Genomic DNA, 24,372 nt, shown 5'->3' with positions numbered 1-24,372 from the left:
TGAAAGCTGTTATGGCTGGAAGTTGAAAACAGACGACTGAACGCTCTGAATTGTAAAAAAAGAAGAAGAAGAAGAAAGACAAAAAACTGCGTTTACACAATTCCGATATAGGACAACTCACACGAGAAGCTGTGAAAAACTTTTCGATTAAGCATCAGTTGTTGCCTAAACGGACAACTTTTGCCCTCAAGCAGAAACCCAATCTATTTATCACGTAGGCTACTTGCCATTCTTTTGCACTGAGACTTGTTCAAATTGCCTGTTTAAATTTAGACATTTTTCATATCTGTTTAGCATTCATGCGTTGCAGTGTTTCACGTCATTCAGTCACCTAACCAGATTGTTCCATCAGACGGAATTACCCGCATCACTCAATGAAGTACAATCATTGATTACACTGCCCCCCTCTCCATCCCTCCCTCCCTCTCTCTGCCTCCTACCACCATCACTCTCTTTCGCTCTCTCCTTTCCTGAAGTACTGCAGCGAGGGAGCACTGCATCGGAAAAAACCTCACTGCGCTGGCAATTACCTCTGACTCACATTACTATTCTACAGTAAAAAAAAAAAAAAAAAAAAAAAAAAAAAGAATATTTTTGTTTCACCATTAAGCGAAAGCGGAGTCTGATGCGATGGGTAACTATCAGCCCAGTTCACTCTTCTAGCCATAAATGACGGTAAGTAATTAGCCTACTACTTTTTTTCTGAAAACATGCTGACTGTGTTACACTTCCGAGTTAGTACAAATCCAGTATTTCCAATAGACTGTTTAATGATCAGCTGTATTATGACTTACAAGTCATGTTGTTCATATATTTCCAATGATATCTCCAACTAACATCTAAGCTGAGACTGGGATACCTCATTATTTATTCATAAGTTTGTGTATCATTTGTTAAAAGTTGGGATGGTTTCCAGGCATGTGTTGTTTTTTTCTCTGTGGGTGCAAACTGAGTCCATATGTCTCCTAGTAGAGAAATTGGCATCATTAAGTGAAAGCAGGCATGATAATTGCCTCATACATAGGGATGTAGTGGAGATCCAGTTCCTGTTCCTTTTTAATTCATTCAATAGGCCTATTTATGGGTGAAATACATGCTTCTGTGAATTCTTTATTTACATCTTGGTATAACATATCTGATTTAGGCTACAGGTCTCTTAATTAATTTGCTTACTTAAACACCTTTAAGTGGTTGTTTGGTTTATGATTATCACTGACTGGAGCTCATAGTTTACCCACTTTTGCTTTTTTATCAACCAGCATGTTTGTAATAATAGTAAAAAATACTTGTCATTGGCATGAGCAGAGTTTTGGGTTATTGGCTGCAGACTGCATGCTGTAGTGCAACCAGCCATCTGCCCTGGGGCAGTTAAAGCACTCTGCACTGCCGCCAAAAAGAGGCGAGGATGCAGGAGCAGGCAACTGACTCCTCTTTAAATTGCAACTCAAGAGCCAGTGAGCGATTGACAGGCACACAGCTGGTGAACTGGAAATCTGTGGCAAAGTGCTTTGTTTGCAATCTGAAGGCTGCAGTAGTAGTCCTGCTGGGTTAACGCTGAAGGCGTTCATCAACGAAAAAGTGTAATTGCAGGTTGCATAGTTCATTCCTTTAGTCCACTTCTCATTAATTTCAAGTTAATGTAGTTTTTTTGGTGCTACGGTATACAATAATCTCATTGTAATTCAGAATAATCCCAATATGCATTCAATAACATCTCCATCTCAAGCATCCACTGACCTGTCATTTTAATAGTTTTCTGTTGACAGGAAAGAAAGGACTCAAAGTACAAAGTACGCTGTGCCAGTGACGATGTAGATATGAGAGCTCGAGAAATAAAAAATTCTAAAGTCTTAAACATTTTGTTGACATGCACAGGCAAATTAACAGATTAGTCATTATTTTAGGAGCAAGTTAAACCCAATATCATAGTTTACATTATATTCAAGAACCCTCTTGTCATCCTCGTGTCTGCTGGAATTTCTGAATCGTAGGCACACATACACACAACGACCACCATGCATTACATCAAACAGTTTGACAAAATGTAATTGTAAAAAAATCACCATTAAATGTGCCTAATCGGTGTTATTGTGTCATTGCAACACAAAGTGTAAGGTCTGCACCAGACTGTGGTGGTGGCACATTATGTTTTGTATCTGCTATGTAAGCACTGTATTGTGTCAGCAGTCAGATCTGGCAAGGCAGGGAGACCATATGTTGACAAAGAAGATGAAACAGACATTAGCCTGATACAAAAACAGAGGCAACGCACTTTACTCTCTGTAAAGCTTCAGAGTGGGATGAGACATGTTTTTTTTTTTATCAACTTTAAAATGTGTTTTCTTTCTGTCTGTGCAGATGTTACATTTTATGATTTCAATAGATACAATACCCTGTATCCAGGTCCTGGGTCCATTTTCAGCTAAGTATGGAGATTGACAATATTAATATAAACAGAGGGGAGTTCCTTTTCCTTGGCTAGAATGTGCACATAAATGATTCAAGTCAATACTGATATTAACAATGCTATCATGGTGGGAAAGGCAGACGTCCATTTGCTGCAGCTGCTTAATGAATCTGTATGATGTGACATTAGCATGGCTTGCAATCAGCTCTGCTTTTGAAGTATTTATCATGGGGGTGGAGTTCTGACTATTGAAGAGAGGTGAAAGGTTTAGGTGCTTTGAAATATGTTTTTTTTAATTATTGTATTATATTCTCCATCTACAGAAACAACTATTTTGTTTCTCTTTTGACATTTCTCTCTTGTCCTCTCCTTGCCCCACCACTCAGTCAGTAATGGCATCAGTGTTTGATGAAAATTCCTAACGGAAGATGTCCCGGGCTCATTGTGCCTCTGTCTTCCAGATGAGGTCATGGGCTTTCCGTTTTGATGGGATTACATGCAGCTCGGCCCACTTAGAGATTGGACCTGCTCTTTCTGATGCTAATAGAACGAACCAACCATCAAGCCAGTGTGCTTGCGCATGCTTTTGAAAGGACAGGACACTGACAAGTCAAACCTGAATGAGATAGAAAGTATTTGTGGTTCCTATAGGACAAGTGACATAAACTGTAAATCTGGTTCAATATATAGTGCACATGATATTGCCACTTCAGAAAGCATTTTTGGAGATGCAACCATCCAACCATCATACATTTATTATAATTTAATTTGCACCTATAATAATAATAATTGTAAAAAACAAGAGAGAAGCCACTAGCTGCCCTCATTGTTTTGCATCATTACTGTTTTTGTATTGTGTACGCGCCAATGTCAGGACTACCAGACAGCCAAAAAGCCATTATTGATTTTCCTTCAAGTTCTCATGAAAAATATCAAGTGTCTCCAGCAGTAATGGGTCAAGCAACCTTAAATTCTAGGTGCATAATTGTTTTGTTTTTTTTACTTCTTAATCTAAAAACCTGCTTGCCACACCAATCTGTTTAGTGACTGCTGGACTCGAGGTAGAACGCCTCCAACAATGACATCCATCCTTCTGACAAAGTGCAATGCTTGTAGGAAGCCCTTACTGTGCTGATAAGTGTTTCATTATTCTTCAGTTCTTCTGACTCAGGGTGTTCATTACCACTGTCATTATGACAATGTTATGTTGTGTGATTATTCATTTTCTTTCTTTCAAAATGCTCATTAGCAGCTTCTTTACTGTGCTACTTTTGGTTAATGATTCATGATAAGAGTGTGTTGAAATGGACTGAGTTGGTCAAACGCTCGGGATATTGACATACATCTTATGACTTTTCCCAAATGGCTTGTCTTGAGTTGGATGTATGGCCAAAACCCCTGTGTAATAATCTTTTCATTTATCTTTATGTCCATGCAAGAGGGCCAAGTGATACTTGACCTAGTGTTTTTTTAGTATTCTAAAGAGGTGAAGGAAAGCAGGGCCGCTATCCATCATGCAGACAGGGGTGTTGCCAGAGCAAGGCCTATTTTCAGTCATCCTCACATGGTTCACAGCAACGGTACACACACTATATCAACGCTCTCTCTTTATTCTAATTGTAGAGAACAGCTATGCCCTGCAGGACATAGTGTGGATGCAGCTTCTTTATGTCCCAACACATATCCTGTTATCAGTAGAAATATAAAATGAAATGTTTAGAGAGTTTGGTTGTCTTGAAGGGAAGTAATGATAGTGTGAATTGAACATAGGAAATGAGGTAAAGGTGGATTTACTGTACAACTACGAATGTGTGGACTGCGATCGAGGCTTGGGTAAAGACGTTGGAAAAAAAGGACTACAGTGCTGGATGGTCTAAAAATGCACAAATGATTTTAAATGGAAAAATAAACATTTTCTGACAAACAGGCCTCAGTGGAAACAATAGATGCTGACGAGGGAGCCTGAAAGAGAGTCAAAAAAAATAAAGAAGATGAAAGAGGAATGGAATAGGGTTGAGACAACATAGAATAAAACGGAGATTGGTTTGTTTGGCAGTGTCGGTGGTTACCCAGTTTGATTGTAATACAGCTCTGTCTGCACTGTCTGGGTTTTGTCAGCAGTGGTCAGGTGAGGTTGGTCGTCTTTGTGCTCCGTTGTTGTCTGAGCTTCATCACCAGTGACAGCGCCTCACAATACACTCCATTGATTCTCTAACAGGCAGGATGTATCCTCTTTTGCCGGTGTGTGTGTGTGCGTGCTCATTTCAAGTAAAAATTATGTGTGATAGCCAATATGACATCCTGAAATGATAAATAGCATCCGTTCAGTGACACCACTGAACTCTGACATGATCCTGGCAGGGTGTTAGTCTACAGAGACATTCAAAATTAATTTTATTGAAAGATGTAGTCGATAGAGAAGTTCCACACAAGGCAAGACGCTAAAATGTTCCATGCTGAAGAAGAAATGTTTTGAGAAACCCTACAATACTAATCTATGATTTAAGTAGGTTAGCAATCTTTTGCAGTGGGTCTTGTTATACAGGACAAATACAAAACAGAGAGACAGAGAGAATCATACCACTAGTCATAAGTTAACTCCAATAATTATCCAGTGAGCAATTGCTTATGGACAAAGGAAACACAGATGTTGTTATGAATCATCCTTAGGACATTGTCTGAGGAACCACCAGTGTCAATAGAGGTATTAAAAAATTATCAGTACATGTGTAAAGGAGTGTGCTCATAAGCACAGAAGTCACCCAATAAACCAAAAGGAATTAGGAGAGTCACCTTGAATCAGCAGTGTTATTTTGCCGAGTAAAATGCATTATGGGAGCTTGAGCTGGCCCTGTGATTTGTGTCCTCCTGACAAGGCTTCAGTGTTCATTAGAGGCTGTGGTGAGCTGCTCCTAGACACACAGGAACCACACACACTGGACAGCTCTGACACACACACACACACACACACACACACACACACACACACACACACACACACACTGGACAGCTATAACCATCTCCACCCTACTCCTAAGTGTGCACCCTATCTTCTCTAAAAATGTATAATAAAAAATTTGAAATTTAGGAAGTTTCTTATTTCACTTCAATTCCACAATCGTGTTTAGTTTTTTTAATTATTGCTGTGTCTCTGTGCTATGACAAATTATTGAATAAACAAGCCAGAGTGAGCCTGTGGAGACAATGTGATGATGAACTGTGGATCACAGTTTGAACATTCACATGAAATCATGTTACATCATTAGCACAGTTATGCCGGGGTCTCCCTCCCATCAGCAATGGACTGCCAAAATGGGAAAGGGCTTCCCCATTCATGCTGTGAGTGCACACTCACATATGTGCACTGCATGTTTAGGTGTGTGAGAGAGTCTTTCTGCATATTTATTTATGTGTGCTACTTACAAGTATGTGTAAGACACCTGACTACACAAAATCCGGTCCCTTAAAGAAGAGCTAGTGTGTGTGTGTGTGTGTGTGTGTGTGTGTGTGTGTGTGTGTGCATGTGTGTGTGTGCGTGCGTGTGTTTGTACTATGTGCCTGTGTCCGTGTCTGAATGTGCATCCACTGATGATGATTTCTCCTTTCCTCCTTCCTTTGCAAGGATTAAATATGACAATGCCGTTCCGGTTGGATCGTCACTCCCATTATTAATAAACCAGCTCTTTAATGGGGGCAAATTGATTTCAGACAGAGCCTTGTTTATTAGCCTCTGTTCCTCAGAGCCAATCATGAGTCAGCAGATTCAGCATCTCTGTTTGAAATCCTCATCTCTTCAAAACTAAGTCCAACTTATAAAATTTAGAACAAGGAGAGCGCCTCTGGAAATGTAATATTCATTTTGAATATAAACTGAGAGCTATACAGCCAAAGCCTTTTTTCCTCACATCACTCCAAATGATTAAAAGGCCTGGGAGAACGGTAAGTGAATGATTAAAGAGGGTATGTGCTGTCTGTGGGGTGTCACCTGTTAGTCTGGGATAGTTATGAATGTAGTAGGGGAGACATGAGTTACGGGCACTATCTGATGATCTGTACATCTCCCTCTCTTTTACTTTCTCCCTCTTTTCTCTCTGCTTGTTCTCTCTCTTTTTTTATCTGTCTGTCTCTTACCCTTCCCCCATCTCTCCCAGCCTGGCCGATGATTGCCACAGCCATTGTGGGTTATCTCCTGTGGTGACTCAAGAGTTTTCCTCCCTGCTGCATCTCAAGACCCACTGATCTCACCATTCCTGCAATTCCCCTACCAGCGTACACTCTTGCCCCTCTTCCCCCTCTTCCCTCTTTCTTCTACTTCTAAGTATTCTCTGAACCCCTGTGAAGACCTACTGGTGGAGCCATAATGGAGGACACTTACAATAACAGGACTTCCCTGGCTAAGGGGGCCAAGGACATTGTCAAGGAAGCCAAGCGGCATGCAACAAAGAAAGTCAACAAGGTGGTGGATCGCGCCACAGATGAGTACTCATCCAACCACAACTACAGCCGATTCCAGGATGAGGAGGACGAAGATGAGGATTTCTACCGGAACCCTCCGAGGCAGGACGGAGAGAGCTACCCTGACAACGAGGAGGGCTCCAGTGATGCAACAGAGGGCCACGATGATGAGGATGAGATCTACGAGGGCGAGTACCAGGGTATCCCCTCCGCAGGAGATAGGAAGCAAAAGGAGGGCCAGGTGGCACTGGGGCAACCGGTGTCAGATGCCACAAGGGACCGTAAGGGACTGGAGCAGGAGAGACAGGCGGACGAGGAGGAGCTGGCCCAACAATACGAGCTGATTATCCAGGAGTGTGGCCATGGGAGGTTCCAGTGGCAGCTGTTTCTGGTGCTCGGGCTGGCACTCATGTCAGATGGGGTGGAGGTGTTTGTGGTGGGCTTTGTGCTGCCCAGCGCAGAAACAGACATGTGTGTGCCCAACTCCAGCTCGGGATGGCTAGGTAAGGGACCCATGTGTGTTTGAGTGTTGATGAGAGGACGTTCATCTACTTATGCTAACATGAAATAATGCAATCCCTTCAATACTTATTGAATTTCATCATTTTGGTATTATTTTTTATGATTCTAAATAGTGTTTTCTAATGCCTTGATTCTTAACCTTTTAATTTTGCTGTACATTGCATTGTGGATGATGATGATGAAGATACTGATGTCATCAGGTTATCAACTTGGGCCTCAAGACTACACATTTAAAGGTCCCATGGCATGAAAATTTCACTTAATGAGGTTTTTTAACATTAATATACGTTCCCCCAGCCTGCCTATGGTCCCCCAGTGGCTTGAAATGGTGATAGGTGTAAACCGAGCCCTGGGTATCCTGCTCTGCCTTTGAGAAAATGAAAGCTCAGATGGGCCGATCTGGAATCTTGCTCCTTATGAGGTCATAAAGAGCAAGATTACCTCCCCTTTCTCTGCTTTGCCCGCCAAGAGAATTTGGCCCACCCATGAGAAAGAGACATCATGTCTTTCAAACGAGCAAAGTGGCAGTTGGTCAAGGCTTTGTGGAACACACAGACTGGATCAATGGAGTATCCCTTTAAGTAACTAATCAATGTCCCCATGCTCTTAAAAGTGTCATATTATGTTTAGGGCCTTGTTATTCTCAAGGAAACAACCTGATCATTAGACATTTTTCTAATCAGTGTGATGGATAACTAACCAGGACACATGCTAGCAAACATCAATGAATGATTTTAGCTATTTGCACAGAGGAGTTCTTTTTGTGGTTGTCTGGCCACCTGCAGACTGGGATACAAAGGTGTAATTGTAAGGCATTCTACGTACTAAATAGTATTCACTAAGAGTATTCTGTACACTGCAACTGTATTTAATAATGCAGACACAACTACATCCAATGCAAACTACTGTATTTTAGTAAGCAAGCTTACTTACTTTTGCCAGCATAAACATGCTACATATTTATATCAATGTTACTCCTCATTTCCACCAGATGTGTAACGGCTGCGGACCGGCCCCGCTGCGTGCCGGCTGCGTGCTCCGCCGTCCGTCAATACTCACCAGGTCCGGATTTGTTGCGGCACGGCTGTGGCCATGACTGACAGCTGTGCTCACGAGGACCCACAAGCTCTCGCGAATTCACGTAGAATATAACCACAAAACCAACAACAGTTAGCTTCCATCCAGAGGAGTAGAGGGGAAACAGCTCTGTGCTGTGTGTTCAAGGTGTAGTGCAGGGAAATATGATCCGCCGTGAGCACGCTGGATTTTATTTAGAAAATTAACCAGATATTTATTTTGTTTCTGTGCTCGACTTCCTGTCCCGCACTATCTGCCGTATGCTGAATTGCTGCGGAAATCCACGGTTAGAATTACTATATAGTATCAAGGGGGTAAGCTTCGCTTCAGAACGCGAACCTCCGATGGCGCCATTTTGTTGCTACAAAGCGATCACCTCTTGTTAGCATTACTCTGACCGCCATTTTTTTTTACGTCACTTGACTGCGTCACATCTGAAGCGTTTAAAGACTCTATTTGTCCATTGTTTATTTCTAAAGAAACACGACAATGTATAAAAGGCTCCATTACCTTGTACCTCACGTTATAGCTCCGTAGCAGACGTTTTTGTAAAAATAAGCTAACGATTGTGTCATAACCAAGTGACTTACTGTCGCACAGTAGAGGAATTACCGTATAGTACAGGAGAAGCTCGCAGGCAGTTTCGACTTACATTAACTGTTTAGGTTTAATTACTAATGTTAACTAGCATTATAGTTAGCAATAATTAGCCTGTGCTTATGTTATCTCCTTACATATACCTACGCTCTCCGTCTCTGTAAGATTAGAAATGATTGAGATTTCTCTTGTCACAGCTACCAGAAGACTTACAACTTTCAGACACGTTGCTCACGTCACATTTACGTTGTCTCTGTCGGTTGGAGGCTGCGCAGTAAAGCAAGAGATCACCGGAAAAGTGCTTCTAATAGCCTTCACTGGTCTCCGTCCAGAGCAACGGGGTCTATTGGTCCATTATATACTGTCTATGTATAGTATGCAACTTGGACTAAAGAAAGGGTCACACTACTTTCGTACTTTCAGGTTCGTACTATACGTGTCTCACTTTATCCTAGTTGTGTTTCACATGGATGAGGTGTTGCGGTCCACTGGTCTCTGTGTCTGGATTAAGAGGGTAGCTAGTGTTCCCTAGTGTTCTCTGTGTGTTGAGAAGGAGTCCCAGCAGTCCCTGTGGCTCCAGGTGTATAATCCATCACCACAGACTGTGTACAGGGGCTGACTCACCGTGTCAGTACCAGAGTGGCGAGGACATTATTTCAGGCACACAGCCCTTAGATACTAACTGCCACAGTGAGACATGACAATATATCAAGTTCACCGTGACATGATGCAAAATTGATAAGGCAGGGCTTTTTTTTAAGAATGGAGGTTGCGGCTGAAAGTTTGAAAAATTTGGATTAGAGTTGGAGAACGTTTAAAATAAGAAATTCAAACACCCTGTCATATGTTGTCAATTTAATATCCTCTCAAGATGTTGTGTACGATGCACCTTCATTTTCTCTTTCCAAGTAGCCATGCAAACTCTTTACTTCCTCTCTAACCAAGCAAAGTCCTGCAGGCATTCACGCTCTACACTCTGCTTCTCCTTGTTCGTGACGCCAACCCTCACCCCCTGCATTCTCTATGTGCCTCTCTTTTATTCTCCCATCCTCCCCCCATTCTCCTCTCCTTTCTCCTACTGATTGCCCTGAGGCTCCTCCCTGTTGAGGTGAATATGATTGGTGTGTGTATGGGTGGGTGGGTGGTTGTGCATGTCTGAGCATATAGCCTACATGATTATTATGACCTTGTTGGTATCCATTTGGAGTTTTCCAGAGTAATTACACTTAATTACAGCCAACAAAACAAAGTGAGTTTGTGTTTCACAGGTGCCATCGCAATAATGTATTGCAGAATTAAACATCAGCCAGTCTGTGGATGAATTTAATTAGGGGGGGTCTCATTTTTCATGTATTTCATATATATTCTGTATTTAACCAAGCAGAACAAGGTTCTTATTTTGCATTGACAGCCTTAACAAGATGTCCTCTTTGTGGTGGTCTGGTGGTGGCGATGAAGAATAGCTTTCATAGGGCACAGGGCCTAGACCACCAGTGATGTAGTCCACGTGATACGCAGGTATACGCAGTATACCCGCTAAGAAAAAGTCCAGGATTTCCATATTAACTTAAAAATGCCCAATGACACGTAACAACATACTTTGCTTTATAATTTTTATCTATTTATAATTGTCATCTGTGTTTTTCTTCTTCATATAGGCTAAATAATAGTATTTCTACTGCAAATTGGTGCATAAAAGTGAGTCAGAATGCAGGAAATGAAGTCGTTGATGCTCAAAAATTCCCTGGGGGAGGACATCCAGACCCCCCACTATGAAATGCCCCCCCCCCAAAAGGCTCATTCTGGCCCATATATATAGGCCCATACATATACAGTACAGTATACCCACTACAATACATTAGACTACACCACTGTAGGCCACCCGCTCAATGGTGTTTTAAGCCCCCAACGCCGACTTCAAGGCAGTGAATGCGACCGTCGACTTCAAGGCACCTAATCCTAAACCTGACCCTAACCATTGCCTAATCGTAGTGTGAAAACACCAAACACCAGGCCACCCACCCGCCAGTGAGGGATCATTTCCTTGCTGCTGCTGCTACAGTAGTGAATCTTACTAGTTGGTTGTAGCTGCACAGATGTTTCCACTTGCATTGCACCGTCCTGGTGACGCTCCTCACTTAGAACCTTAGTACCCTTACATGTGTCACCAGGTTACAGTCAACTTTCTGCTGTAAAGTCATAGATTTATAGCCTAGAAATCTAGACACACCCTAGTGGCAGCAAATTTATTTTGCAACCAGGGGGGTCTAGGCACTCTCCGTTGGCTTGCGAGCTGGAAAAACCAAACTCTGGTCGGGCCAATCACATCGTGTATAGAGTCGGTGGGTGGGCTTATGGCTGCTGCTGCTGCTGGGAACAGCGGTCTTCTGGAAGACTTGGAGTTAAGCTTTATTTGAGAAAAGAACAAAGAACAGCACAGAAATCATTCTTTAAAAAGGCAGATGTGTTTGGAGTTTTGCCGACCGGATATGGCAAAAGTTTAATCTATAAACTAGCTTCTCTTCCTTCTTCGTTGCTCTGCCTGGTTGGCTATCCTACTGCGTGCAGAGGGAATTTGAAAGACAACCGTTTATCCCGCTCCTCGGATTGAGCCCTGTCAATGGTGAGTTCCCAGACCCAACATCTTGATGTGGGTCTGGCTTGACAGGCTGATAGATTTATTAAACATCATGAAACTAACTCAAAGTATCTTCTAGAAGTTGATAAAATGGTCTCCACGGCAAATCTTGACTATTTGTAAGCTGTGCACTCTCATTGTATCACTATTACAGTTAAAATACATAATGCTTCCAAAATAAGGTCAAAAGTAGAAATCTGATTACTGGCCTGCCATGTATTCACAGATCTACAGTAACCAGCTTACATCAATGATTGTTAACACAAGTAACCTGCTTTCTTGTGTTCATGTAAATGTACTGACTGGCAGGTGGAAAGAAGTGGATGTTGATTCCATGCGTTTCATAGGAGGCACGTGGCTGTCTGTAGGGCCAACAATGGCTGTCAAGTTAGCTGTAAAAGTGGAATGGGCCATTTTATTGGAATAACAGAGACGAACAATACTTTCAGTCCCCCCAAAAAACAAATGGTTTTCAGATACGTTTTAAAAAGTACTTGACCACAGAGTACAGAGGAAATTATTTTAATGATTTCGAAAAATAGTTTGGTTAGTTCCACCTGAGCTGGACTCCCATCATAGTTGCATTGTGCAGCTCCATTAATCACATGACAGGCAGAGGCAAGCTGCACGGACTGAGCTGGGTGTAATGGGATAATGCAGTATGAGAAACGCAAAGGCCAGAATTGGATGGATGACTAAAATGCTGATTAGATTACTAAATTAATTTTGGTCCTACCAGTATCCCGATCATGCAGGAATATTTGATGCTACATGAGAATGAAGGATGGAGAGTTGGAGTAGGAGGGGTTGAAATACTATGGACGATGTGGGAAGGAATCAGGAGATTAAAAAAAGCACTTTAAGATGCAATATGTGTGATGAACAGGGGGAGAGGAGAGGAGGAAGGACAGCTTTAAAGCAGAGAGATTGCCAAGTTAGAGAGGAGTAATGGGGAGGGGAGGTGTGGGTGAACGGGAGCAGAGGGTTGGGAGATTGGTGGTATCAGTACACCAACAGTGTGAGGGAAAGGCTCAGCTATCATCTCAGACACAACAGACAATGGGAACGCATCAACCTATCATTACTTATGTATTCTCTTAGGCTGTCTTTTCCCTGCTGAAACTCCCCTCTTTTCACCCTCTGACTCTCTCTCAACTGGGCTCTCCTCGTTTTCATTTAACATCCCTCTCCCTCTCTGCCATCCATACTTTCCCCCTCCTTTCTTGTTTCCGCTCTACTTGATCTTCTTTTTACCCTTACTTCCCTGTCTTCTGATCTCTTGTACCTTTTTCTTTCTTGGGCTTCTTTGTGTCCCAGCCTCACTCTCCGTCTCCACTCAAGCTCCATTTCCGCAGTACTTCTCCCTCTTTGTCTCTTTTCTTTTCCGGTCGTTCCCTCTCTTTCTTCCTATCTGTATGAACCAGCTGACAAGCTGCGTGGGGCTGCGTGGTCCAGGGGCAGCTGAGCATGGCTAAACTGCAGTAAAATCGCAGCGTCACTGCAGAGATTACACTATTGTGCAGTTTCACATTTTTTGGGAGACTGAATTTGTGTTTGTGTGTGTGTGTGTGTGTGTGTGTGTGTGTGTGTGTGTGTGTGTGTGTGTGTGTGTGTGTGTGTGTGTGGGCGAGGAGGGTAGGAGTTTGTGACGGGACTGAAAGTGTGTGTGTGTGTGTGTGTTTATGCACATGGACCAAACCTGCTGCCACCAGCAATTTCAGCCACAAGCAAACCATGTCTAACTGCTCGCTCTTATCAGAGGTTCATGGCATCATATATTTCATGCGAATTATCCACAGTCTTTTACAGAAATGAAGGTTGTATCATTACTGATGCTGAGTGAGTCATTTTAAACCCTGCACTCTAAGCCCCACAATAGGTTACTTTCATTGAAATCCTGCCCCCACTGATATGACTTAAATATGACAAAAAAATCTCTTTTCCTGCGGAGGTGGCAGAAGACGGAGGCATGAATCCGATCAAACTGACACGATGTAGTACAAATGTGATTACACGCTGCTCACTTTAAAGGAGCTGATGACAGTGGAGCAAAGAGGAAACTAAGGCAAATAAATGAGAGGGAAGCACGGAGGAGAAGAGAGGAAGGGGAGTGGTGAGGGGAGAAAAGGAGTAGAAATGAGAAAGGGAAATGAGAAGTGAGGAAAACAATAGGAGAGAACACAAGCTGAGAGAAAGGGAAATGGAGAAAAGGTTGGGAAGAGAGGCACAAAAGGGGAGGAGAGCTGAGGGACGAGGAGAGGAGATAAAACGAGATCAAAGTAGCGATGAAGAGATCGAGAGAAACAGAAAGAAGGCGTAGGAAAATATCTAACCGGGAGAGTTACCACAGCGTCACTGTAGCGCGCACCAGGCACGCTGTTGTATGATAGTATCATCATTATGAATAAAACAGGACGGGTGTTTTGCGCAACGTTGTGGCAGTTTGCAGCGCTAAGAGCGAAGAGCATCAAAGCATGAAATCAGAGAAGAGGTCGTGATGCAGCTCAGCGCTCCCACGGCTCTCAGGGGACTCCTCGGGATGTGACAGGACAGAAAACAGTGCACCAGGGCCTTGCCCTTCCTCCCCTCTTCCCTCTCGTTCTCTTGCCCTATCTTGCAATTACCGAACTCTCCTCTCTCATTATCCTTTTCTGTCTTTTGTCACCCCCCCCCCCCCCCCTTCATTGCTTTTGCTCTTTCTTCTGCTGCTCACATATTTCATCTTCTTGCATTTTTGCTTGCTCCTGTTAAAATTTCAATTTTCTTTTATCTTCCCTCCTTCATCTAGTTCCCCAGTGGCTGGTTTACAGTAGCTATACACCAAAAGAGTTTAAATGTATTTGTAATATTTTAAATCTGTTATTTACTTTTACTGTTTGGTCCTGTGTGTGTTTGTGTGTGTATGATTGTGGCAGTGTTTCACATCTATTCCTTGGAATTTGTCTTGTGTTTAGAGTGAGCCTGTGATTTTGCTGAATATTAACCATTGCTGGAGATGTGTTTTGACATCTCAACAAAGTGTCATGGGGCAAAACCTTTTGCTTCAGCCTGAGAGGTCTCCTGACACACTGTCATTTTCTGATGGTGCTCAGAGTCGATATGGGTCATCTAGTCCAAATTCAGCTGCATTTCACACTATGGTGAAACGTCTGTACCAGTTGGCATCCATTCAAGGAGTTTTACATTCAAGGATGTGTCTCGTCGGTGCTTCAGAAAGTGTACATTTCTCCTGTAAAGAGACTTTACATTTCATCCCTCTGCAGTTTCAGATTGAAATGTTTGGTCTTGAAATTCAGCTGAACTGAGCTGAAGTCTGTTGATCCTTCTTCTTAGTCTGCAGGCCTTAGAAAGGACCTACACTTATAGCCTTACTAAATCAATGACATGGCAGTACTGGGTGATAGCACTAATGAAAGGAGTTTCATTAATTAGAATACTCTGGTTGAAGCTCTTGTCGTCCAACCATATAATTTCCAGTGCGTTCACTATTGACTGATAGACTGTAGCCCGAGCATCAGGCTAATGAAATGTTGAAACATTTAATGGGGGATGTGTGTTATGTGTATGTTAAAGTGGATTACTGAACACAATTGATTGAGCAAAATAATAAAACCTGCATGCAAAATTTTTGAACATTGAAAATATTTTGAGAAAAACAATATTATTAACCACACCCAAGTAAATACCCATTTCATCCTTATATTTATAAAAAAAAAAAAAAAAAAAAAACAACACATATCTGTCACTGGATAACCTTTAAAACAATGTATAATGGGAGTTTAATGCATAGGCAGACCCTTATTTTCATAACTCAAAACCTGTTACCTTTAAAAACAGAAAATCCCATACAGGCTTCAAAATGTTAATGTGTAACTGTGAAATAGAAGTGCTCCCTGGGGCACCCACATGTAACTCAGCCTGTATCCAAAAACAATTTCATCAAAGTTAACAATGCATTGCCTACATTCAGTATGTAAATGCTCATCTTGTTTTTCTGGACAACTGATTCTGAGTTGGTTTTTAACGATCTGTGTATTTTGACAAAGGCATACAAAGAAAACATAATCCACATTTGGTAAGCCGGTGAGGAGATACATGTGAGGAATCATTATTTAGTTGGGAGTAAAATTTTAAATTCCTCTTTTTAAAAATTATAAAAAATGTGAGAAAAAAAGAGAAAAAGCTATTAGCTTGTGTACTTACAGTAAAACCTAACTGCTAAATACATTTAGCATTCAGATAGAATAGGTTGTAAAGAATGTCTCAGTGTGTCTGTCTTGTCGGTGTAACAGTTCCTGTGAAAGGCTTTCCAACCTAAGATTTTGCTGCAGTGTAGTAATTGCTTAGTTCAAGTTTTAAAGCTCCAGAAAATGGGACTGTATCACTCTGACATCACACTGAAGGTGGGGTGTGGCTCATAATCAAGTATGTGCCATCATTTTCAGACATGACAGGTTAATGCCACACAAACTACCTCTTTTTGTGAAGAGACAGACCTCATAATGTCTGCTATTTTTGGATTATATTACATTACAGTACACCACTCTGCTCTTTGCTGGTGCGGGCACTGCTGACGTCATGCTCAGAGATATCGTGCAGCAACTCGGACAGAACATCAATAAAGTCATTACGTAATGGACTGTCCTGTGAGGGATGTGCTCATTAGTCAACAGTTTGATTGCGCTTGTGTTTTTTTAAAGGGCATTAAAGTAGCAGAAATCAGATGTTATGCCAGTATCTCTACAAAAAACCAAAACTTTATTGTTTGTATGGAAAATTGAGGGCTCAAACTAAATGAAAAGGCCTCTGGATGTTTAGATGCATGACAATTAAATGGGTGGCCGGTGGGTGTTTCCTTTCAGTATGCACTGTATATCTAGCCTTTTCTTAATGAAGCAAAAGTGAACTGTGCATAGACTGAAGACTTCCGTTAAATTTAGAATTAAATTTATGGTACCTTCAGGCGATTATCTAGATGGCTGCCAAATGTGATAGATTGCCGGGTTTTGACCCCTGAAGTGAGAGAGTCAAACAGATATCTGCTCACAGCAGAGGAGAAGAGACCTGACTGCAGACATTACAGACAGGAAATGCATCTTGCTATTAAGATTATTGTAATGGGATGAACGAAGTGTCCCTACTGCTGAGTCATATCACTCCATATATGACTGCAACTTTCACATTCTCTTCTTTGCGTGTGGAATTATGAACACCAACATCCTCTCTAAATCAGTTTTATGTGTCTAAAAAGAAATTCTAAATGGAGACAAATCCAGTTGGAGTTGCTGTTTGCAGCAGACCCTGTATGTTCATGAAGGCTCAGGCTGCTAAAGCAGTAATAATAGGCTCCTCTCTCCAGAGCAGAATCATGATGATCAGTGAGAGAAATCAATGCTGTTTTTGCTGGAGCATTGATCCCATTTGTGATGAGAGACATTAAAAGAGAGCAGAGGCCCCGTTGTAAAGTCAACCCACATTACTGTTCACATTTGTCTCCCCATTGATCAGAGCCTGTTTTCAGTCTTTACACAATGTATTTACTTATCAATGTTAGAGTGTTACTGGGGCAGGGGCTTTTCAAAAAGGGTGTGAGGTTCATTGTCATCAGTCAGTGCTCCAATTTTTAGGATCCAGTCAGAGAAGCAGGGATGCTATAGCTTTAATTTAGAAATTGTACATGTAGCAATCTCTTCTTGTTAGATGTATTGGTCTAATATGTCACTTGGGGAATGTGTTTAACTATAAAACACTTTGAGTGATATCAGCACTAACATCTAACAGCAGTATATTTTTTCCCTTTTTAAAATGCCATGATCATCTATAAGTTCAACATTGCATATGTTAGTCACCATAACTTCCAGTTCACTGATAAACATTCAGCAATAATGGAGGCGCATGCTTAATGTTGCCCCATATTTTTATTTGACACTTCACCATTTGCCAGCAAAGGCACATTTAGAGGACATGATTTCTAAAACACTTCTTGGCTAAGAGTCGGGTGGCTTTGAGGAGGGGGTGAGGGGATATTTTTAAAATGTCATTCCACTTCACTTAAATGAGAATTATGCTTTTGGTAATTGGTAATATTATGAGAGTAAAAAACATAAATCTGTGAAGGTCATCAGTTCAAACCATTAGCAGGGAGTGAAAGTGTGTCGTTCTTAGATGGTCTTGCCGCTGTGTCTTTTAGCAAGGCATGTTCTTTAGCTGAAATGCTTTGTTAAGAATAGTAGCCTCAGCAGAGAACTTTCTGAAGATCTCTCTGGTGTGCAAGTCTGTAACTGTAACATGTTAAAGTGTCTGTAATCTATAGTTTTAACAATGGATGCCATGACCACTTGTATGTGAAAGGTGTCGCTCGTAGCAACAAACCCACAGATAATTATCACCTGACTTTGCAATTCCCCTTTAGCTTACGGAGCCTTATAGCGTCTTATAGCTCATCGTTTGGGTTTTCTGGGCTGTGGCTTTTCTGTTTTGGTTTAATCTCGCTGCATTCATAGAATCCTTTTCGAAAAGATAGACATGACACACAAAATAAAATCTCCATAAAAATTGCGTGCTATTTATATGCATTTCCATGAGAAACAGCAGACGGACAAAGTTAGAAACTAGCTGGTGAGCACAATTCGCACAACTAACGGCTAAAGAGCCAGAAGTTAGTGGAGAACATAAACAGAGCTTAAAAAGAGAGTGAATATTTGACTTTAGGCCGCAATCCATGGGGAAGTGGCTTGGGGACTGGTGGGTCACCGGTTCAAGTCCCTGTATGGACCAAGTGTAGAGTGCGGACTGGTTGCTGGATACGTGCCAGTTTTCCTCCGGGGCACTGCCAAGGTGCCCTTGAGCAAGGCACTGAACCCCTAAAACTGCTCCAAGAGCACCGTAACCTATGTGACTAACCCTGCATGATGACCCCTCTGAAAAAAAATGCATGTGCGTGGTGTCTAGGAGGGATATGGGATGAGATACATTTCAACTGCGCCTTGTGTAAAGGTTTCCTGGTGTTGATTGACCAATAAAGCATTTTTAAAAAAAGGTGACCAGTAACACTACACAGTTAATAAACCGTATCTGCTTGATGTGTAAATAGGCAACTGTTTGCTAAGTTAAGTCTGTTAAAGGTCCCATGGCATGAAAATTTCACTTTTATGAGGTTTTTTAACATCAATATGTGTTCCCCCAGCCTGCCTATGGTCCCCCAGTGGCTAGAAATGGCGAGCCCTGGGTATCCTGCTCTGCCTTTGAGAAAATGAAAGCTCAGATGAGCCGATCTGGAATCTTGCTCCTTATGAGGTCATAAGGAGCAAGGTTACCTCCCCTTTCTCTGCTTTGCCCGCCCAGAGAATTTGGCCCGCCCATGAGAGAGAGAGAGACATCATGGCTTTCAAACGAGCAAAGTGGCAGTTGGTCAAGGCCACACCCCCACCCTCCACCTTGTCCCCCCCTTTCTTCTCCTCAATAGCTACAGACACAGAAATGGCACATACTAAGGAAAGCTCATTGTGGGACTGGCTGTAGTGGCTGTAATTGTGCACCAAGGCTTTCGAGAAAGAATTTCGGGAAAGAGACTTCAGATACAGTATTAGGGGACCACTGAGGTCTATATAAAAGCATCCAAAGAGCACCATGTCCAGCGGTTAGGGTTAGGGTTGTATATGATAACCAACTGAATATTACTTTCCAACCCCTCCCATTCCGAGTGCGTTCTAACTCCTACGGTGGCTGTATTATTCCAGGAAGTACGACTTTGTCTGTAAGAGTTCCTTCCAGTGTAATAATAGTTTTACGTTATTCAGGTTCCCAAACATATGCAAGCTAATGTTAGTAAAGTATCACTGCTATTGTTATTCTGTATATTGTACAAGATCAATAGTGTAAGGCAATGTTTACAGCGTAGAAGAGAAGCAACGGAGGTTTGTGTGTTTAATTTATTTCTCTGAGCAGTATGAACAATGTCAATGAAACCGAAATTAGCTCTTAGTATCTCCAGCTAGTCTATGTTACATCTCACGATGTGAGTTGTCTGCCAGGGAAATCACGACAAATATGATTACGTTTATGTTACAAAGTAGACAATCCTTTTTCATCATTGACGCGAGGAAAAGTATCTTAGACGCTGTTCTAGCGTTATGCACAACCATAGTTAGCCAAGCAACTATAAAACTTTACACAAATAGGCAGAATTACCAACTTCTGCGTCTCTTTTTAAAATCCTTGCTCCTTATGAGTTCTTTCCATCTTGGAAAAGCCACTCCAATATTAATTGAACCTGTTGCGTTGTCATTTTAATTCTCTTTTTAACTTCCTTGGCGACTCCGTTACATGTCCTAGATAGGCACTCCATCTTCAACCGGCTTTCAAATCTGCCGGCAGTGGCTGTGTAATCTTCTCCCCCTCCCTGGCATTCGTCACAGTGCCACTGACTGTAAAAGTGCGAAACGCGGAGATATGTCCCTCTTTGGCTAACGTATTTTAAAGATGGAGGCGCAACATGGTAGAATACATTCAAGCCATATTCGATTCTAGAGATTCTACACCTATGAGAATACTTTGATTAGTTGGTGGAAGTAATTACACATGAATGAGCACATATTTGTGAAAGAACAAAGTTTTTTTTTTGCTAAGAATCAACTCAAAAAATTACACAATGGAGCTTTAAGGGAATGATATGTCAATGCTGTGTTCACAGCTTTTTTCTGCTGCTTCCCGGTTGCCAAAAATTGGTTATTGAAGGTGTCTCTTAAGAGCTTTGTGAAGATAATCTAGTAAATCATATGTGAGAAAAGTCTACAGGAGGCAACTCATTAGATAAAACCTGATGAGAGGACTGGCACTAAAATCCTCTCCATAAAGTAACCAATGAGATAAACTCCCCAAATGTTGGTGTAGTCTGAGACACCAAAACATATGACCTCATACAAACATATGCACATGCAGAGTTGTGAGGTAATGTATTGTATGTTATGGCAAACAAAACTCAAACCCTTCTCTCCCCTTATCTTTCCAGGCAGTGTTGTTTACTTAGGGATGATGGTTGGAGCGTTGTTCTGGGGAGGAATGTCTGACAAAGTGGGTCGCAGACAGTGCCTCCTCATTTGCATGTCCACGAACGGCTTCTTTGCCTTCCTGTCATCTTTTGTTCAGGGATACGGCCTCTTCCTCCTTTGCCGTCTCATCGCGGGCTTTGGGTAAGTCTGATAACGTGGAGGTCATTCTAGGGCTAACTAAGATGACAAGCCATCCGTTTAAACGATTTGTGAAAAGTCAAGTCAAATTGTTACACTATTGTTACGCACTTCAAAATCTCCTTCTTTGGCAACAGGATTGTCACACTATCTGAACATAAAACAGTATATATGTCCAAAATTAACTTATGCATCAGGGCTAAATCACTGAGAGTAAAGAATCCATCTCTGTGAGGCACAATCTATTCAAGGTGTGTTTCTGTAGGCATGTCTCTGTCTCTCCCAATTGTCTCTTTCTCTGCCTTTGAGTAATTGTAAAGGTTATTGAAAAGAGATGAAAGAAATGTCCTGTCATACTTACGTGAAGCCTGTTTTCTCTCTTACTCTTCCACAGAAAATGTATGACTCTTTTACCATAGAGGGTTTACTATCTGTCTATCTAAATGTAATTTTCTACTGCTGCTGCAATGCAGAGCGGTAACAACTATGAACAGCCGGTCTAAGATGTTATAGGCAGTGACATTCTCACTCCATAAAGAAAACCTCAATATACATTTTTGTAATCATCTCTTAAAATAACCAGTGTGTTTCAGAGTTTGTGAAAATGAAAACTCTACCAGAGACAGATAGTGTGTCATCCTCTTTATACATAGAAACATGGTGTAGAATGTGATTTATTATGTCCTTGTCTTTGGCAGTGCAACTGTTCCTTTAAGAGCTAATTCAGTAATTGCATCTGCACCATTCTCCCCAGAGACCTCTAGAGTAATTGAAAAGGCTGTCCAAACTGCCAACGTGACCTGTGCCTTTGAATCATTCGGGAACTGGCACTGAGGGTTTTTTTGTATTAAGTTTTGGGGACAAAAATGCTTAGCTGTGTTTATTTTTTGCTTATTTGGTCTCCTTTGATGTATTAGTAATGAACCTTCAGTTTATTCTATTTTAATGGAAAACAATCCAAAAAAAAAACCTTTAAAGGCTGAATAGAGTCTGTAGGAATTTTAACATTTAATCAAATTAAAATTTTCACAGTTTGACAGACAGGAACCAAAACAAGGTCACAAACTGAGGGATTAAGATGTAAAAGCAATTGTGACTACAAACACGTGTCCTGGTTTCTCCCTCTACTCCCACTAACTTCCACATTCTCTCTGGTTCTTGCAGGATAGGAGGTGCTGTGCCCATTGTTTTCTCCTTCTTTGCAGAGGTGTTGTCCAGGGAGAAAAGAGGAGAACACCTCAGCTGGCTGTGTATGTTCTGGATGATTGGAGAGATCTATGCATCTGCTATGGCCTGGGCCATCATACCACACTATGGTGAGTTTATTGGTTAGAAAATATTGTAATGTACGCCTATTTTGCTATAGGCTAGGGATTGTGCGTACTAATAAATAGAAAAGGCCAATTATAAATTGTAAAAACGTTATATCCAGTAAAAGCCGTGACAGAATTACGTTTTTTTTTTAGCACTGATGAGAAGCTTGGCAATGTGACTTAAGCTCTTGACTACAACTTACAAAACTGTAAGGCTTCCCCATGGCCGTGGATTGTGGTGCAAGATTTCCCTGCCATGGGAATCAATCACCTAATAGCTCTGAGTGGGTGCAGGCTGTAAAAGGCAGAGGTTTAAGTTAAGATATTAACGTACGCATGCATACCATAGAGCAGACGCATGCTGGAAGTGTGAGGGTGGGCCTGTGGGGGAGAAAAAGCTGTGATTTATGACAATACCACATTAGATATCAGCTGCACTCATTATGAAAAGAAACAAAATGAAGGGAATGAGCTTTCTTCCTCTCCTCTTCTCCTACTCACATTCTTTTAACTTCTTCCCTGCTTTTTTAACCTGCTATCCCTACCTTTTACTGCCCTCCCTCTCCTCCTGTTTTGTACTCTCCCTCTCTCTCTGTCTAACTCTGTCCTTCCTTTTATTACCTCTCCTCTCTCTCCATTCTCTGTCTCTGCAGAGTGTTCTTCTTGATCAAGCATAATTAGGTTTTTCTCCTTGCTCTAATAGGACAAAGCTACAGCTAGAGGTGATTTATGGCCAGACCATGCTTTAGCCAACCTGTGACGTCATTGAGGGAGAGAGAGAGAGAGAGAGAGAGAGAGAGAGAGAGAGAGAGAGTGTGTGTGTGTGTGTGTGTGTGTGTGTGTGTGTGTGTGTTGCTGTAAGTGGCATGGGTGATGTTGTACTGGGGTGTAGCCATATACTGTACAGGTCTTCTTCAAGGGAAATTGAAGGCAATAACATCTGACATTGTAAGAGGTCATCTGGGTTAAACCCCCCCACACACACACACACACACACACACACACACTTACATGTTACTCAAGGAGATGCACAAATGCACACACAGCTGTAGATCCGCTCACTGGTGAAGGACTCACAAAACATTCTGAAACCATAACGAGTCTTCACGACGAAATTCTGCTGTCAGATCTGCTGATATCGTATTGAAGGGATGGTAGTGGCCTTACTCTGCTCTTATTCTCTCTGACACTCACTACCACTCTGCCTCTCTTTCTCTCAGAGAGAACTACGTGTCTTGCATACTCCAGTGCTCACCAGTGGTTTTTATGTTTTCCCTAAAGTGCTGCAGTGTCTGCAACCAACAGCACTACGATGTGTGGGCCAAAATGCCTCATGCAGAGATACCTTTGTCTATTTGAACAAAGGCTAAAGGTATCATAGATTGGTTATGATACAAGTGCCACAACACTAGCGTTTATTACACCATTAGGGCTCTCATTTATCTTCTCCACTCGCTGACTCCTAATGTCTCCCAAAAGCCCCCTGCCAGACTCACAGCTGGGGCCCTAAAGGAGGTCTGCTCGGCACAGATCCTCATTACATTGACGGGAGAGTTTGAGGAGTTCACTTGCGGCCAAGAAAGCCCACCACGAGAGTAACCTCATTAGACACTGCTCAGATCCACAGATTAAAGATTAAATACCCTCCGGTCGTCTTCACATTGTTGTCAATTAATTGTAACTCCTCTGCTTCTACTACTTGAAAGGCATTATATGATTTTGGCTTTCTGTAAACCAGGAAAGCACTCTGTATAGTGAACATGTAGCTGAAACCAGCACCTGGTTAGCTTAGCTTAGTATAAACACTGGAAACAAGTGAAAACAGCTAGCCTGGCAAAATGTCAAAGTCATTTTTACAGCTCTTAAAGTCTTCAAATCTGTCTGTACTGTCTGAATCCATCCATCCATCCATCCATCCATCCATCCATCCATCCATCCATCCATCCATCCATCCATCCATAATTCTCCCCTCTCGCTCTATCTATCTATCTATCTATCTATCTATCTATCTATCTATCTATCTATCTATCTATCTATCTATCTATCATATCTAGGCCTGGGAGTAGTGTAGCACTGCTGAGTCAGTCATCCATAGACTTAGTCAATTACTGTATGTACATAATCCTTGTAATGAGATTTCCAATGGCAAGGGTGAAACAGTAACCCTAAGGGGCA

At 41.8% G+C, this 24,372-nt stretch overlaps 1 protein-coding gene across 1 annotated transcript in view; it reads left to right on the top strand.

Moving 5' to 3' along the window:
- The window catches only part of sv2ca (synaptic vesicle glycoprotein 2Ca), a 32,038-nt gene that overhangs the window by 109 nt on the left and 7,557 nt on the right, over window positions 1–24,372 (top strand). The window contains exons 2-4 of the mRNA XM_028577171.1: window positions 6,559–7,365; window positions 20,707–20,887; window positions 22,049–22,200. Coding sequence (XP_028432972.1) covers window positions 6,768–7,365; window positions 20,707–20,887; window positions 22,049–22,200 — 931 coding nt within the window. The 5' untranslated portion in view covers window positions 6,559–6,767. The remainder of the gene's footprint in view (window positions 1–6,558; window positions 7,366–20,706; window positions 20,888–22,048; window positions 22,201–24,372) is intronic.

The sequence above is a fragment of the Perca flavescens genome, chromosome 5 (assembly GCF_004354835.1).
Source record: "Perca flavescens isolate YP-PL-M2 chromosome 5, PFLA_1.0, whole genome shotgun sequence".
Classification (NCBI taxonomy): domain Eukaryota; kingdom Metazoa; phylum Chordata; class Actinopteri; order Perciformes; family Percidae; genus Perca; species Perca flavescens.
The sequence above is the reverse complement of the archived record's forward strand: the minus strand, read 5'-3'. Positions and strand labels throughout refer to the sequence as shown.